A 14217-nucleotide genomic window follows, 5' to 3' on the forward strand; every position below is an offset into this window, starting at 1 on the left:
CATGAACGATTTGCTATGTCACAAAAAGCGCAAAGATAAAGAGATAGCTCGAAGCAGAAGCTAAAATCAATATACCACTACAATCAAGTATGTTTTCGAAGAAGTACTCTCTGTTGTCGACAGGGTTAATGAGGCAAACCGACATAATAATCACCAGGTTTCAATACCCTTTTGCCCTTGCGAGCCTTACTTTTTTATATACCTCCTAAATTTACTCTACTGTCTTATCTTAAAACCAATCTTACCTCTCCGACGCCGTCAGCCGAGATAGAAAGTATGTAATACACAGTTCTCACGAAATTTACGTGGTATTGCTTTCTACGGCAACGATGTAGATGCGAGCTTACACGATAAGGTATGCAATTGATTGCGCGTGTCTGGTATAAAACCGCAAAGCACCAGAAATCGCAATAACGCCCGCCAAGAGGCTTACTCACGTTGTGAGTGCCGCGAAAGTGTGCGGATAAGTAGTACTAGCAACAGCTAGACTCCGCGCTTTCTTTTTTGTTGATGTGACTCCACTCGTGTACGACGCATTGGCGATACTAGGTCCGGGCTACCAGCTCATCATTAGCAAGAGCCAGGCGCCGTTCAACTTGGTGGAAGTGATGAAGATAATCAAGAACACCGCACCCGCGGCTCAGGTGAAGGCCCTGCGCCCCGACGAAGTGGACATCGATCTGAATGTGGTTGGCACCGAGGGCTTTGACGTCATGTTCGCCCAACTCGAGCGGGCATCCCGTTCCTTTGGGATCGCCGCCATCTCTGTTACGGCCACCACCTTGGAAGAGCTGTTCGTCAGGTGCGCTGAGGTGAAATGCCTACTTTCAAACCGCCGCTGTGACTAGGGTGCAGCTAGAGCGTTATCACAGGGGCTACTCAATCACGGATAACACTGAAGTATTCCATCTGCCGTCACTTTAGGGTACACAGCAGAGCTGTCGCTGGAAACTCATACCCGCAGCATACGCATACGATCCTTCTCTGGGCCACGGTCTCGGCTTGGCTTTGAGATTTAAGTGTAAAATGCGCCACGCTTCAGTTATGTACAACAGATATACACAACTGAGCCATATCAGTGCAAGTGCCTCAAAATACAGGCAGACGAGATAAATACAGGACACAACTCGGAGAACATATTATTTAGCCTTTCGTGTTGACGGATATGCAAAGTGCAGCGTCTGAATATTCTTTTAATGTTACGTTTCAGTTGTTTCATCAGGATGTTATCCTCAACAAAGACCTGGAGGACAGTCTACAAATCAGTTTTCTATTCAATTTCTGGACAATATAAAAGTGCGCCTATACGAGCCATCTACGACGGCCGAAAATGGGATGTGTGGATCCAACGTTTCGGCAAAGCAACTTGTCTTTCTATTTTCTCAGGTCAACCACTGCTTTCGTTGGCAGGGTCCATAAAAATCACTCTCCCTCCCCTCCCTCCTACTATGAGGGGAGTGAAGTCGTGCGTACGGTACTAAGAGAGACGTAAGCTAATTCCAATCCACCTTAGTGTAGCACAAAACTAGGAAAACTCGTACGGAGTTTCTCACAAGGACAGCGAAATTCGTACTAGTACCGGCCACAACTCAGGAGGGATGGCCTGGCTTTCCCAGGGCGTTCGTTTTATCGTCTGTGCTAACCAGCGGAGTAGCCGATCTCTGAGCGAGTGCGAATCGATCGGCAACTCGAAGCGCCCCGGCATCTGAAGCACATGGTGGAACAATCCTTTTTGTGACTCTTCATTCACCTAGCTGGTTTCCGAACAACTAATTCGCTACATTGAAAATACTCAAAACGTTCAATAGAAGGTGGGTGGACAGGGAGGGGGGGGAGGATATTGACTGTAGTCATTAAAGAACATAGAAACCCCTCCTTTGTCAATATACCGCATAACCCTAATTAGGAATGTTCCGACTTCCCTCATTCTACTTTGTGCGCCCATTATTATCCTACCCCGTTGTGTGCGAATGAGCTATGTTAACGCTTCCAAAGAAAGCAGTTATCCCCCTCACGAATACAGTTGCCTACATACACAAGTCATTACCAGGGGCCGGTTCGCCCCATGTTAATGACTTAACGCTGAAACCTGCCTGCAAACGCCTGTCTATACTATCCATGTAGCTCAACCCTTAACGCCACAACACAATGTCCGCTACTAATGGTGGCCATCTTTCTCTCGCTCTCTCACGATTCGTCCCACGCACATAGCACGTCAGTGCAGCTGCTGTGCTAAGTCATATAGCTTGAGCTACGCTTTGCGGGGAAGTTATGTTGAAGTTGTTTAGGATCAGTTGCCACGTGGTTGTGGAACCCAAAACTATACACACTTACATATTTGAACTATCGAGGGTTCTCTTACTAAAGGCCTAATGAATTCTCGTAGTTGCATTCTTGTCGTCTAAACATGTCCAAATACGTAGATTAAGTATTCGAGAACATGTCTTCGAAACTCGCCTATATTGGCTTCAAACGTGTCGCTCTTTGATTAGCTTAACATGGTCAATGTGAGTAACTGGCATCAGGATAGATTTTGCCACTCCACTCGTAGCATTCGCAGCAGATGAAGCTTTGTTCAGTACTGGAACACTGTAGTCCTTGAACAGCTTTCAGAATTTACCATTCTAAACTTCTTGAACAAAGTTCGAAAGCCTCGTACTAATTTCTGCGTTGAATAAATAGCTCACATTTTGCACTGCCCAGCTCTTTCACCATCAGCATGGTTTCCCTCCTGTATTAAAGCACTTGACGGATAAAGATGCGCTTTGAAGCGTACCTAAATACGATAACGCTAAATAAAGCAGGAAATCGTAACAATGTTTCTTTTTGTTCCATCATCCCAGTATTTATTATTATCACGAGAATGTCGACCGCACAGAGTGTCAGTGACCTTGTTACAGCAAGGGCCACTCCGAAGCGAACAGGGCAGCAAATGGAACTTGACCTGGAAATCACCTTGCACGCCCACGCATGCTGCCGCCGATCCCGAAGCGTTTGCCGCTGCAAGGCCGCTTACGCGCCATGCGGTCGACGCTCGGGTGATAATAATCTTTCCGTAGTCTTTATTTCCAACATGATTTCAAAGTGCAATAAAGCACTACCTTGTAAGAAATTGTTTTAAAGCAGAGTTGTCGCGAATACTTAAGTCCAATGAAATATGACAAACTAGCGCCCGAAGTGTTCGGCACACCGAAGCCGGATAATGTAACATACAACTTGTCTAGTGAAACAAGAAAGAAGGTAGCGAAAATCTTGAAGCTGAAGGCACTGCACTAAAGAATATGTAGATAAAAACACTAAAACAGTGTTTATATAGCTGCTGTCTACGTTTTCTCTTTTATATATGATGGAAGCCCGCCGGCAAAAAATATCTACCCATTGCAGTGTTTCTACGCAAGTACATTTAAGCCATGTCCCTTTCGCCCAGACTGAGGAAGACGAGTAACTAGCAACCCTCTGTCTATACGAATTTCGCATCACACGCAAGGTTAACGCTTACAGCGGAGCATTTGTTGTTAGTTTCTCGATGTTAGAATTATTTCCCTGGGCCTTGCCGCTGAATGTAAATATCTGGCATTGTTGCGACCACGACTTTGGCACCGATTCCTCCAGTGAAACATTGATAGCAGTGTAACGATATGGCTAGTCTCATAAGCTTGGCTGATGTGCATGATATTTCAGTCGAACGCACGCTGCCTGCCTGCCCAGAAATTCTTACATCAAATTTAACAATTCTATGAACTGACGGGCACAAGTTCAGTGCACATAGCTTGCGCCATGCGACGTTAATTGAAACATAAGCCGTCAGAATTTCTGAAGTAGCTTCGCTTAGCTAACCTATGGTTTCCCGGCTATATGCAACAATAAATGGCTGCATCGGGTCAAAGAATTTATACGTTGGTAGCGCTCAAGTTATTTTTAGAAATTGCCTTACAGACCCCATTCAGGGCATTGAGTCAACGAAGTATCAAGAAAAATAAACTTGATTGGTGCAAACACGGCAAAATAAAACACTGTAAACTGTATCATAACAACAGTAAAATGACAAAATAAAGTATAGGTGGCATTTAAAGTTTAACGACATCATTACTAAATAAGCTACCGAAAGGACTACGATCAAGTATATCTTGAAATCAGTGAATAATCGCAAATTATTTAGTGTGGTGCTGTAGCATGCATTGAACTTACTCGCTTAGTTCAAAAGGCTATGTTGCTTTCTATTTCCTTCTGAATCTCTCTCAGGATCAACCTCAGCGAGCTGTCTGAACATGAGCGGGGCGCATGGTTGAACAAAGGCAAGAATTGTCATTTTTTGTCAGTCAATTCAAGGATGTCTTACACGCGCGTCAAATGTCAAGGCCAACTTTTTCGAAACGCTGTTAAAAAGAAGTAGTGACCATCTCGTAGCCAGGCTTATTACTCACGCTTACTAGCCATATATTACCTCGTAAAAGACACGTCAAACTGCTCCTATGAAACGAACTGATTGAGGCCACCAGGCTAGGCTTCACAGTGACATCTTTAAATCTACATGGCATGGTGACACCGTGTCAATGGGAATCTCATTCTGCTCACAAGAGCAAAATAGGAAGATTGACTGTTGGCTGTGGCGACCGGGAATTTGAACGAGCATCATATGCAAGAACAATGTAGCTATATTGATAGTTCGGTACATGCCAACAACCCACACTGGTCAAAATTTTCTCGGGACCGTCCACTACGGCGCTTATATAATCATGCTGCTGCATTTGGACAAACTCAGCCCGAAAGTACGCAGGCATGCCATTCAGCCAGTCAAGCAAGCCAATCAACGAGGCCAGTCAGGCCCGGTTAATTTAATCAGGCTAGTTAGCAATAAGGCCAGTCAGTCATTCAGACCAAACAGGTCAGCAATTCACTAACGGTATTTTTCACCGGTCGACCTGGAAAAGTATTTCTTGCTCGATAGCGACGAATCAGTATTTCGCTGTTCGGTATCTCAATCAATTCGCTCCGTGCTGGATCGCCTTCACTTGCTCCGTTGCCGAAGCACGGATTGGGGCATAAATAAGACGAGAAGCATACGTCACTTTCGCTCGCAGTGGGACGGCGACATTGGCTGGCATGGAAGTGCACAAAGCGGAGGTTGGTTTCTGTGATATGTGCGCATAGACTTAAGATATGATCCACTCAGGAGCATTTTTTCTATCTGCTGGTAGATTCGTATTCCTGAAATCCGAGTATTCGCTCCAGGATTTCGGCGCCAGCTCCAAATCGACCAGTGAAAAACACAATAAATCAGGGGATTATTAAACCAGTCAGGCAAGTAGTCACTCAGTCCGGAAGGCAGGTAAGATAAGTCATTCAGTGAGATGGTGAATCAATCACGCAGTCGGTCGGTCGGTCGGTCGGTCGGTCGGTCGGTCGGTCGGTCGGTCGGTCGGTCGGTCGGTCGGTCGGTCGGTCGGTCGGTCGGTCGGTCGGTCGGTCGGTCGGTCGGTCGGTCGGTCGGTCGGTCGGTCGGTCGGTCGGTCGGTCGGTCGGTCGGTCGGTCGGTCGGTCGGTCGGTCGGTCGGTCGGTCGGTCGGTCGGTACTCCGGCTATTCATCTTTAGCGCAGCTTTTTAGTAGTCTAGGATTCCAACAATACATGCAAGCGGACATGAAAACGTCTATAGGAGTGTGATCCCATAACAGCTATCTGTGTAGAGTTCATCTTATTGATTTCTTTACCGTGTAAGAGGCCCAGAACACGCCGTTGCCACACCCTGTCAGTCTCGATTTTCAGACGACGACGTCACCGCGGTCAGCTCGATAGTCTACGTTCAACCCGAGTTTACGCGTACGCTGGCGGCGCTGCTGTCCAAGCGTGCCATGTGCCTGTCGCGAAGCTGGACCACTCTGGCGCTAATGTGGGCCGCGCCCTTCGCCGTCTTCTGGGTGCTGCTGCTCTTCGAGGAGTCTGCATTGCGCGGAGACACACCGTTGTTCACCGACCGCGTCCTGGTGCCCTTGACGCTGGCCGGTGCGGAACTCGACGAAATCGACTCCCCCGAGGCGAGTTCGACAACACGTGTTCTACTGGGCAAAAAAAAAAGCTGATCGCTGAATTATAAAGTTAAATACTAATAGCGATATATGAAGCTGCGACTGAAAAAAAGAACTGTTTCATGACTCGTACTGGTGGGCATCTGTGCCCTATTCGTGACGCAAAATCGTCATATGACCCCTAGATTTTCTATCGTCACCTGTCACCTGCCAACTTCGGCTTCGTTGTAATCAGCGACGCCTATTCTGCGACATACTAATGAGTAATAAGTACTAATAGTATGTACTATGTACATACTAATAATAACCCCTTATGCGTCTCGTACGGACTGTGCGACCATCCCTTCACATTATCATTATCCTTATCAATTGTGAAATTACTGGCTAGAAAAACAATAGCTGACGCTGTCCTATCTTCCACTGACGAAAATCACGAGTCTCCTGTCTGCCGACTTGATTTTACTCCGTTTGTCCGGTGTTGATGATATAATACAGCCAGTTCCCCGCACGTGCGTCCATGGCCGTTGGGCTTCCGGTCTTTTTTATCACCTAAGCATAAATTGAACAAGAAGAATGCCCGAACAGTTTCATCAACTTTATTCACCATCTTCACTGGACGAATCGGACTTCAGAATATCCATTGACACAAATCCGAACACGCGCACGTCGAAAACGATTTGAATGTGTTGTTTCGTTTCAAAGTAGGCCTGCCTTTATGGCTTGATTGAGGCATGGAAATATATATGCGCAACATAAAATATGGCTTCGAAAGGTAAAAAAACAAAACGTCTGAACTACAGCATAGAGTACAGCCTACGTGCGCGTTGGTCGAGTAGGATTTATTGAGGCCATTCCACGTTTCGGAGATGTGCTAGAAAAAACTTTACCCGCCGCATTGTGTTGGCGGCCTTGACGTTGCGCTGCTAAACACGACGTCAGAGATTTAAATCCTGGCCACGGTGCTCGCATTTTGATTGGGCCTGTATTCAGAAAACTTGCTTTGGGTGAAGGTTGAGGAACCCAAGGCGGCTCGTTAAGAAACCGGAGGACTCCCTTTGGGCGTCCCTCGTAAAATTCATCCCGGGATGTCGGGACGTCGAAACCCCAAATCCTTGTAATCAACTTTAATTGTTGGCTGATGCTTTAATTTCTAATATTCTGCTCCTGCGGCTGTATGCATACATCAGGAACTACACACACTATGCTTAAAGAGCGGCTGCAGCGCAGTTGTGCATCGCGCTGCCATGCAATTGTGAGTAAAATGTGTTTTATTATCCATTTGACTTTTTGGCTCTTAATCGAATATTGAATGACGACTTGTGTTCCATGTGCGTAGGCTGCGTTTTCAACGCACGCGTGCGTCTTCGTGCAGGCGTTCGTGCAGTTCGGTCGCGACCAGGTCATACCGGCGGCCGCCTATCGCGCCCTCGTCGAGCAGCACGGCGCCACTGTCTCCACCTTCCTCGATGCGCAGGAGCGGCTGCTGTTTCTGGCGAGCCAGGATTTCGTCGCCTACTCGCAGCAGCTGCTCGTCGGGGCTGTATTCGACGAGAACGGCACGTGCGTGCGGTGCCGCTCGTTTCACGTTCTGTGCGATAACTTATCGCGTGAAGCGATCCGAGACGAATACGACTCCTCGTTGCGCGTATGTGAAGACTGTGTCGCGACTCAGTGAAGAAAGAAAAAAAAATGAGAAACGGTGTCAGAGGAATGTTCCGAGAGAACTCCGGTGCACCAAGTGTATAATTATTCTTGTAAGCTCTTGGAAAAACGCTAGAAGGCTCACCGACAACCGAAATAACCGCGCAGGTCTCGTGCAGCGGCAAACGCGCGCTGTGCGCGCAGCGTGATGCGTTTCCCAGCGCTACAGGCAGGACACATCAGACTGGCTTGCCCCGCAGCATTTCCAACAAAAAAAAAATTTAACAGAGCTCTGCCGCTAGTAGGTCAGAGGGTTCGAAGGTGTAGTATGGTGGCTCAGCCAGCGTGATGTGAAGATACACATATACTTTAAAGCTTCGTCTCGTGACATTGCACTTCTATCATGTTCAGCAAAACATTGTGTTTTACGTTTAACAGTTCGCAGTGCTTTATATGTGCGCCGTATGCAATGACCTTCGTGCACTTAGCAACCAAAAAGATGACTTATATTTTGGAAGGTAAAAGCACACTAGGCAACGTCGCAAGAATGTCTGAAGCCACAAGACGAAGTCTACGCAAATCCATGCACTAACGATCATTTTCATAGTAGCGTAAGGATCGCAGAATCCGTTTACTGTAGTAATTCGTATTGATTTGTAGGAAACGCTTGCGAGCCATACACGCGAGTTGACCTCCTTCACGGATTTAGCATGTAGCCGCCTTGTTACTTTTTTTTTCTTTCGCATTTTCTTCATCAGCAAGAGAAGCCGGCTAGCTAGTGCAGCGTAAGACGAATGCCTGTGGGGCGGCGCGATGCGCACATACTGTAAGGTCGTAGGCACCGCGCCTACATCAACTTAGTGCCTCAGTTCACGCAGCACTGTCATAAAGGTAAATCTAGGCAAGAAATTGAACTTTTTGCACTTAGCACAGCGGCTATTGTATTATATGGTATGGACATCCCTGCTTGGGGAAATACCACTCAATGCTGAAGAATATATGTATATCCATCCATTAGAAGCCTCAGTATCGCCGGCGTTCGGTCATTTTTCTTTGGTGAAAACTGCAGCATCGAGGACCGCGCTGGCAGAAATCGTGCTCTCTGTAATTGGGCGTTGCCGTACCTAGCTTCTCTATCGCACGTCGGCGTCGGTGCGTGTGACGGACAGTGCATGGGGGCGCGCCGGGTTCGCAGTGTGGAGGCCTGGTTCAACCAGTACCTGCGCGGCGGCAAGGCCATCGCCATGAGCATGGTGCACACGGCCCTGCTGCGCAACTTGACGGAAAGCAGCAAGGAAGTGACGCCGGGATTGGTGCCCGCCGCGCTGATCTCCACGTCAGACTCCGTGGTCGCAGGTGTGACGCTCGCCACCTTCTCTCACGACCGCGGATTACCTGCGCATTCTTTCAAAAATGCGCCATTAAGGACGGAACGAACGTATAGGAAGACCGAGAAGAACGAGCGCGAACTCACAACTGGGTCATTGAAATGAAACGCAACGTTTTTTTACCATTTTTTTTTCTGGCAGGCAAATTCCACATAAGAGCACCTGCTAAATTTTGAAATTAAGAAAATAAAGCAGCCAACACCGGGATTGTCAATAACTCCCGTGACAGGTGCACAACTTCTACGTTAGAACCGCCTCGTTGACGCATGTCTCCAAGCATTCTAATATAAAAATCTACTCCAACTATCAAGTCTGTTAGAGCCACCCTTCAGCACATGTTGTGGGGATGTGACATATATCAAAATAAGATGACAGTCTTCCCGGAAACTCTAAGGGCGCGGTGGTCGGCCACGCTGCTCGGCTCAGAACTGCAAAACCAACTTTGGGTTTTCGAGCGAGCCATGGAGGCCACACGGGAGCAGCAGCTCCCAGAGGCCATCTAGGCGGCCCCAGGCCCGGGCTTCCCAATCGCCGGATTCCAAATAAAGTTACCACACACACAACTATAAATAACAGACACATGATTTGCGCGCCTTCGCAGCCGCTGTAACGCGAATGATTAAATATTATTGGTGTCATTATCGCATTACTTCCGTCTTTTCAAAACTGAGCAGATAGTCAATGTAAGAGACACTACAAATATACGTATTTTACGATTCTTCGTTGCCAATAAATCAGTTGCTAGCCTGCGGACGTCATTGTCAGTCTTTTACGCTGCTCCCGTCTTTAACTGCGCACTTTTCAAAAATGCAAGCGTATCAGCTGGCCCCGTCGTAAATAGTTTCGACCCCTTTGTATTCACATGGCACGCCTTGACTCGATCTAAAAAGAAGGAGGAGGGCAGATATGATCGCTGTTCTTGGCGCCTCCACCTCTAGCCAGGCCGTGGCTGTGCATGCCAGTCCATGGGCATGAACGCATACGCGGCCCACTAGCCGTATCATTGATGTAATCTGCAACGGGTGCGAGCTTTGAGTCAGCCGCGGCAGCTGGTCGCTTCTTCGTGAACATAAGTACTATTTTTCACGGAAGTATCTTATTGGTCGAAACTATATGTGTTCTTTTTGCCACAAATGAAAAAGTGAAGTCCCAAATGGCAATACGAGGGGAAGCTTTTACACGGTTTACAGCTCTGCATGAAAGTGTGTCGACAGCACATGATTACCAATTCGCGTTAATAACAGCGTCCTGGAGCAAGTGGACTGGAAAAATATAGTGGAACTAGAACGGTAAACTGCGCGTTAATAAAGTCGAGTAGGTCGCCGACCCGCGCTGCTGCCCACTCGTCCTCTACACGCTCACGCAGGCACCTTGGGCAGCCTGGAGCTCATGGCGTCGGCGCTGTCCTCGGCCAGCGCGATCACGACGGCCGCGCGCGCCCTGTTCCTGCCGCTGGTCGCGGGTCTCCTGGTGGCCGCGTTCGCACTGTTCCCGACGGCCGAGCGCGTGAGCCGTGCCAAGGACATCCAGATGATGACCGGCATCTCCGGGCGCGCCTTCTGGATCGCCAACTACGTGTTCGACCTGCAGACGTACCTCATCATGTGGGCGCTCATGGGAGTGCTCCACGCCTTCTACTACGCGGTCACCATTGAGACGTCGAGTGAGTCTCTGGGCACGGAAGTGTACAGGCCGACATTTCACCTCGCTTTCTGCACCGCGGATACTTGGATGCTTTGAGCGTGACAATTTCACCGCCTTTAGCTGACACAAAGCTTCTGAGTTAATATTTATTGGGATAATGTATTACTTCCAGATATTTTCCGTTGCGCTTTGGCAAAAAAAAAAGTCTGTCGTAGGTCAGCGCTGTATCTTGTTGCCTTGTTTTCCCATGGTGTCCTCCTGTTGCGAAGCTCAAGTCATAAAACTACAGCGCGGTGCGCTGTCAAAGAGAACAGATGAGTGTAGAGCACGTGCGCATTTTTTCTTCCTGGCATGAGTATAATCGCGAGACATTGGAATGCACCACCGTCAGTTGGTGGTGCTGGAACCATTCTAAAAACCGGTGGGATGCATCGATATATCTTGAGCCTGTACTGCCACTATCGCACCAGAAAAATGAGCCTAATATAAGGCGTTCGTTTTTAACAGTGGGGCGCACTTTACACTGACTTGTTTGATTTTGTATTCCTCAAAAAAAAAATTCGGCACCTCTTTAGTACACCTGTGTAAATATTCATACATCGAGCCACATCAGGGGAGAGTGAAACCTTAGAAAAAATTCCATACTGTCTTCGAATGTTGTCGTTAGCAGTCTTCTCAAGGCTCATCCAAGTCTAAAGACGTTTTGCATGCACACCGTCAGAAACTGCAAGAGCACTCTCCGCTGGTTACAGCAACAGCGTCCCGCTCGATACCAATGGTCGCTGCAACTTTGGTACTCGCTCGGCAACTTTTCGCTTAGATATTTTTGGTCGCAGGCGCGTGAGGACTCTTTGTAAGTACGCTAACATGCATAACATCCCCTGTTGTCAGGAGTGGGCCATTACTGAAAGTTATATTCTACGTAATGATCCACCTGTCTTGTGCAGGATTTTTTTTTCTCAGTTCGTGAATTACATTCGGGGAAGCGGCAGCGCCTTTTAAAGCGATGCGACGAAGGGTGCATTATTGCTGCCACTAGAGACACCGATTCATCCGCATACCCTTTCTTAACGCACTTTCTTTAAACATATTACCTATCGTTATATGATCCCCATGTGATAATTTTGTGATATCCTAGGAGGGCGTGTCGCCTTACATGAGGTGTGATCAAGGGGTGGGAAGGTGGGCACAAGTAATCTTCTTTTTAAAACTTTAACCCTTGCTACAAGTTGCAGTTACTCGACTACTTAGCCCTGCTTCCCTCTTTGTCCCGGTAAGTTCACTAGTCTTGACTAGCTAAACTCGTGTTTGAGTGTACACACATCGACACAGGGTGAAGATTAGCCCATGTCGAGGACAGTATCGGAGGTTATGGAATAAAGCTGAAACATAAGCTAAAGATTGCTACCGATCGAAATCCCTCTTCGTGAGTTTCACGTCCGTGTCGCAGCGATTGTTGTCAATTTAGTGGAATTTCACTACATCTAATAGATTTCTGGCTTACCTGAAGGTCAAAAGGCACCAATGGCGAACATTTATATAGTTCATTTAATTTAGGCTGTTTCCCCGCATAATCGCTCACAGAGTAAAAATCACAATAAATTTTTACTGCGCCATCATGCCTTCATTTGGCGGTGTTTCTTTCAAAGGATTCTACCGTAACTGGTCCGCCTTATACTCAAATGACAATAACTTCTCGGAACAGCTTTGTCTTTAATAACATTGACGTCACGATGAAATAATTTTTCACGCAACTTTTCCGGTAGGTTTTACCTCAGAAAGCCTAGATAGATATTCAACTAGGATGTCCTCGACTTAAACAGAGATACGCGCTCTTTTTTGTTAGTGTAGCCGCTGATAACATCTGATAGGCGCAGACAGTGCTACCGTTTACTTGAACTGGATCGCGAAGTCGCAGACATAAAGAAATGCACTTACACGCGAATAGGCGGTAACTTTTTATGATGACGACAGTGATGACTTACTCGAACTTTAGTGTATTACGCTTTTGTTGTTTAGTTCTCCCTAGACGTCATATTTATCATATTCTAGCTTTAAGCGTCCTCTGGCGGTGTCTCGTATGTGGTCGAAATGCAAAAAAGGCGAAATAACCCGGTTTTCCGAAAACGGCATCACGTCTCCAGATTTCGCTTTCTTTAAGGAAGTTTGATGCATTCAGATGGTCAAGTATTCAGCTCTTCGGCACGTCTTAGAAGTGCGGACAAGTGGAGGCGTATATACGCCGTGTAAATAAAATTGTGGTGAGGCACATCGAACTTAGGCAAGGTCCCTCGAGGAATGTTTCGATGACAATATATTGGCGCCATTTGTGCATCATTTAATTATCTCTCTCTCTCTCTCTCTCTATATATATATATATATATATATATATATATATATATATATATATATATATATACACACGCTGTATAAATTGCTGCAAGGTGTTCGAGTGCACACAGCGATAGTGCATCTGGATTTAAATATTTTTGCTAGACACTGCCCATATCCAGATTCACTAGCCCGATAGCCTCGCAATTTATACAGCGTCGACAGTTGATTTCTTTGATATTCGACAAAGCAGTCACTCTGACAATGCTGCCGGACATGTTAAATGACTGGCAGAAAAGTCACTAACAAGGTCGAAATTACTCCAAAAGGATGTTTACCTTGGGATGGCTAAAATCTTGGTATATTTTGCGACTGTCTCGTCTAATTACCAACACAGCGTGGAGGCATTAAATATGCGTGGTTGCTATATTCATCGCGTGCGTCCTCGGAATTCTTTATACCGCATTTCGCAAGAAATCCGATGTCGGCGTGCGACATCGTTCGGCGAAAAATCATCCCGAAGCACAACCACGCAGGCCCTCCGCGTGATGCAGACGCGTTGCTGAACCAATTGAACCCCTCAAAGTAAGATAGGTCAGCAAAATCGTAAAGTACGACCTAAACACAACCTACAGGCACGATAGCGTTGGAGGTTTATTTGAATATACCAGAAAACAGAATGTTAAGGAAAAACACAAACGCCAACCCCTTTTCTGAGCGACGTGGCCCGCTCGGTTCCTTGCAACCACAAGAAGGCTACTTTTGCCAGGAAGCGTGACAAGCAGTCAGGGATCTTTGAAATCTATCGCGTTCAACCAATCACTTTTCTAGACGTTTCGCAAAGCTTTATTACTATATCCTTGCGGATTTTCTTGGTAGTTTTTAATGAAATCATTTAAAGAAAACTTCCAATGTTTGTTGCAGTGGCGCTGGTTGTGGCCGTTCTGGTGTTCTCCGTCGTCGCGCTACCAATCGCCTACATGGTGTCGCTCTTTGCCAGGACTCAGCCCGGAGCTTTTTCTTTCATTGCGCTCAGCTTTACGATTATTGGTGAGCGATTCATACAAAGTGCTACGTTTGTTGTTGCTGATGTTGTCGTCGTCTCTACGCCAAGATCCAATAACAAGCGCATAAAGCACTAACAGTAACGTTACTACCACGAGCACAAAGAAGCCGTATCGTCTTAA

The 14217-nt window shown here is 46.9% G+C and overlaps 1 protein-coding gene across 1 annotated transcript in view; it reads left to right on the forward strand.

Moving 5' to 3' along the window:
- Positions 1 to 608: 608 nt before the first annotated feature.
- LOC142574703 (phospholipid-transporting ATPase ABCA3-like) overlaps positions 609 to 14217 on the forward strand; it is a 40562-nt gene continuing 26953 nt past the window's right edge. The window contains exons 1-6 of the mRNA XM_075683731.1: positions 609 to 802; positions 4243 to 4295; positions 5767 to 6035; positions 7399 to 7586; positions 8863 to 9023; positions 10422 to 10718. Of these exons, the coding sequence (XP_075539846.1) occupies positions 609 to 802; positions 4243 to 4295; positions 5767 to 6035; positions 7399 to 7586; positions 8863 to 9023; positions 10422 to 10718 (1162 nt within the window). The remainder of the gene's footprint in view (positions 803 to 4242; positions 4296 to 5766; positions 6036 to 7398; positions 7587 to 8862; positions 9024 to 10421; positions 10719 to 14217) is intronic.

This window comes from Dermacentor variabilis, chromosome 3, assembly GCF_050947875.1.
Source record: "Dermacentor variabilis isolate Ectoservices chromosome 3, ASM5094787v1, whole genome shotgun sequence".
NCBI lineage: Eukaryota > Metazoa > Arthropoda > Arachnida > Ixodida > Ixodidae > Dermacentor > Dermacentor variabilis.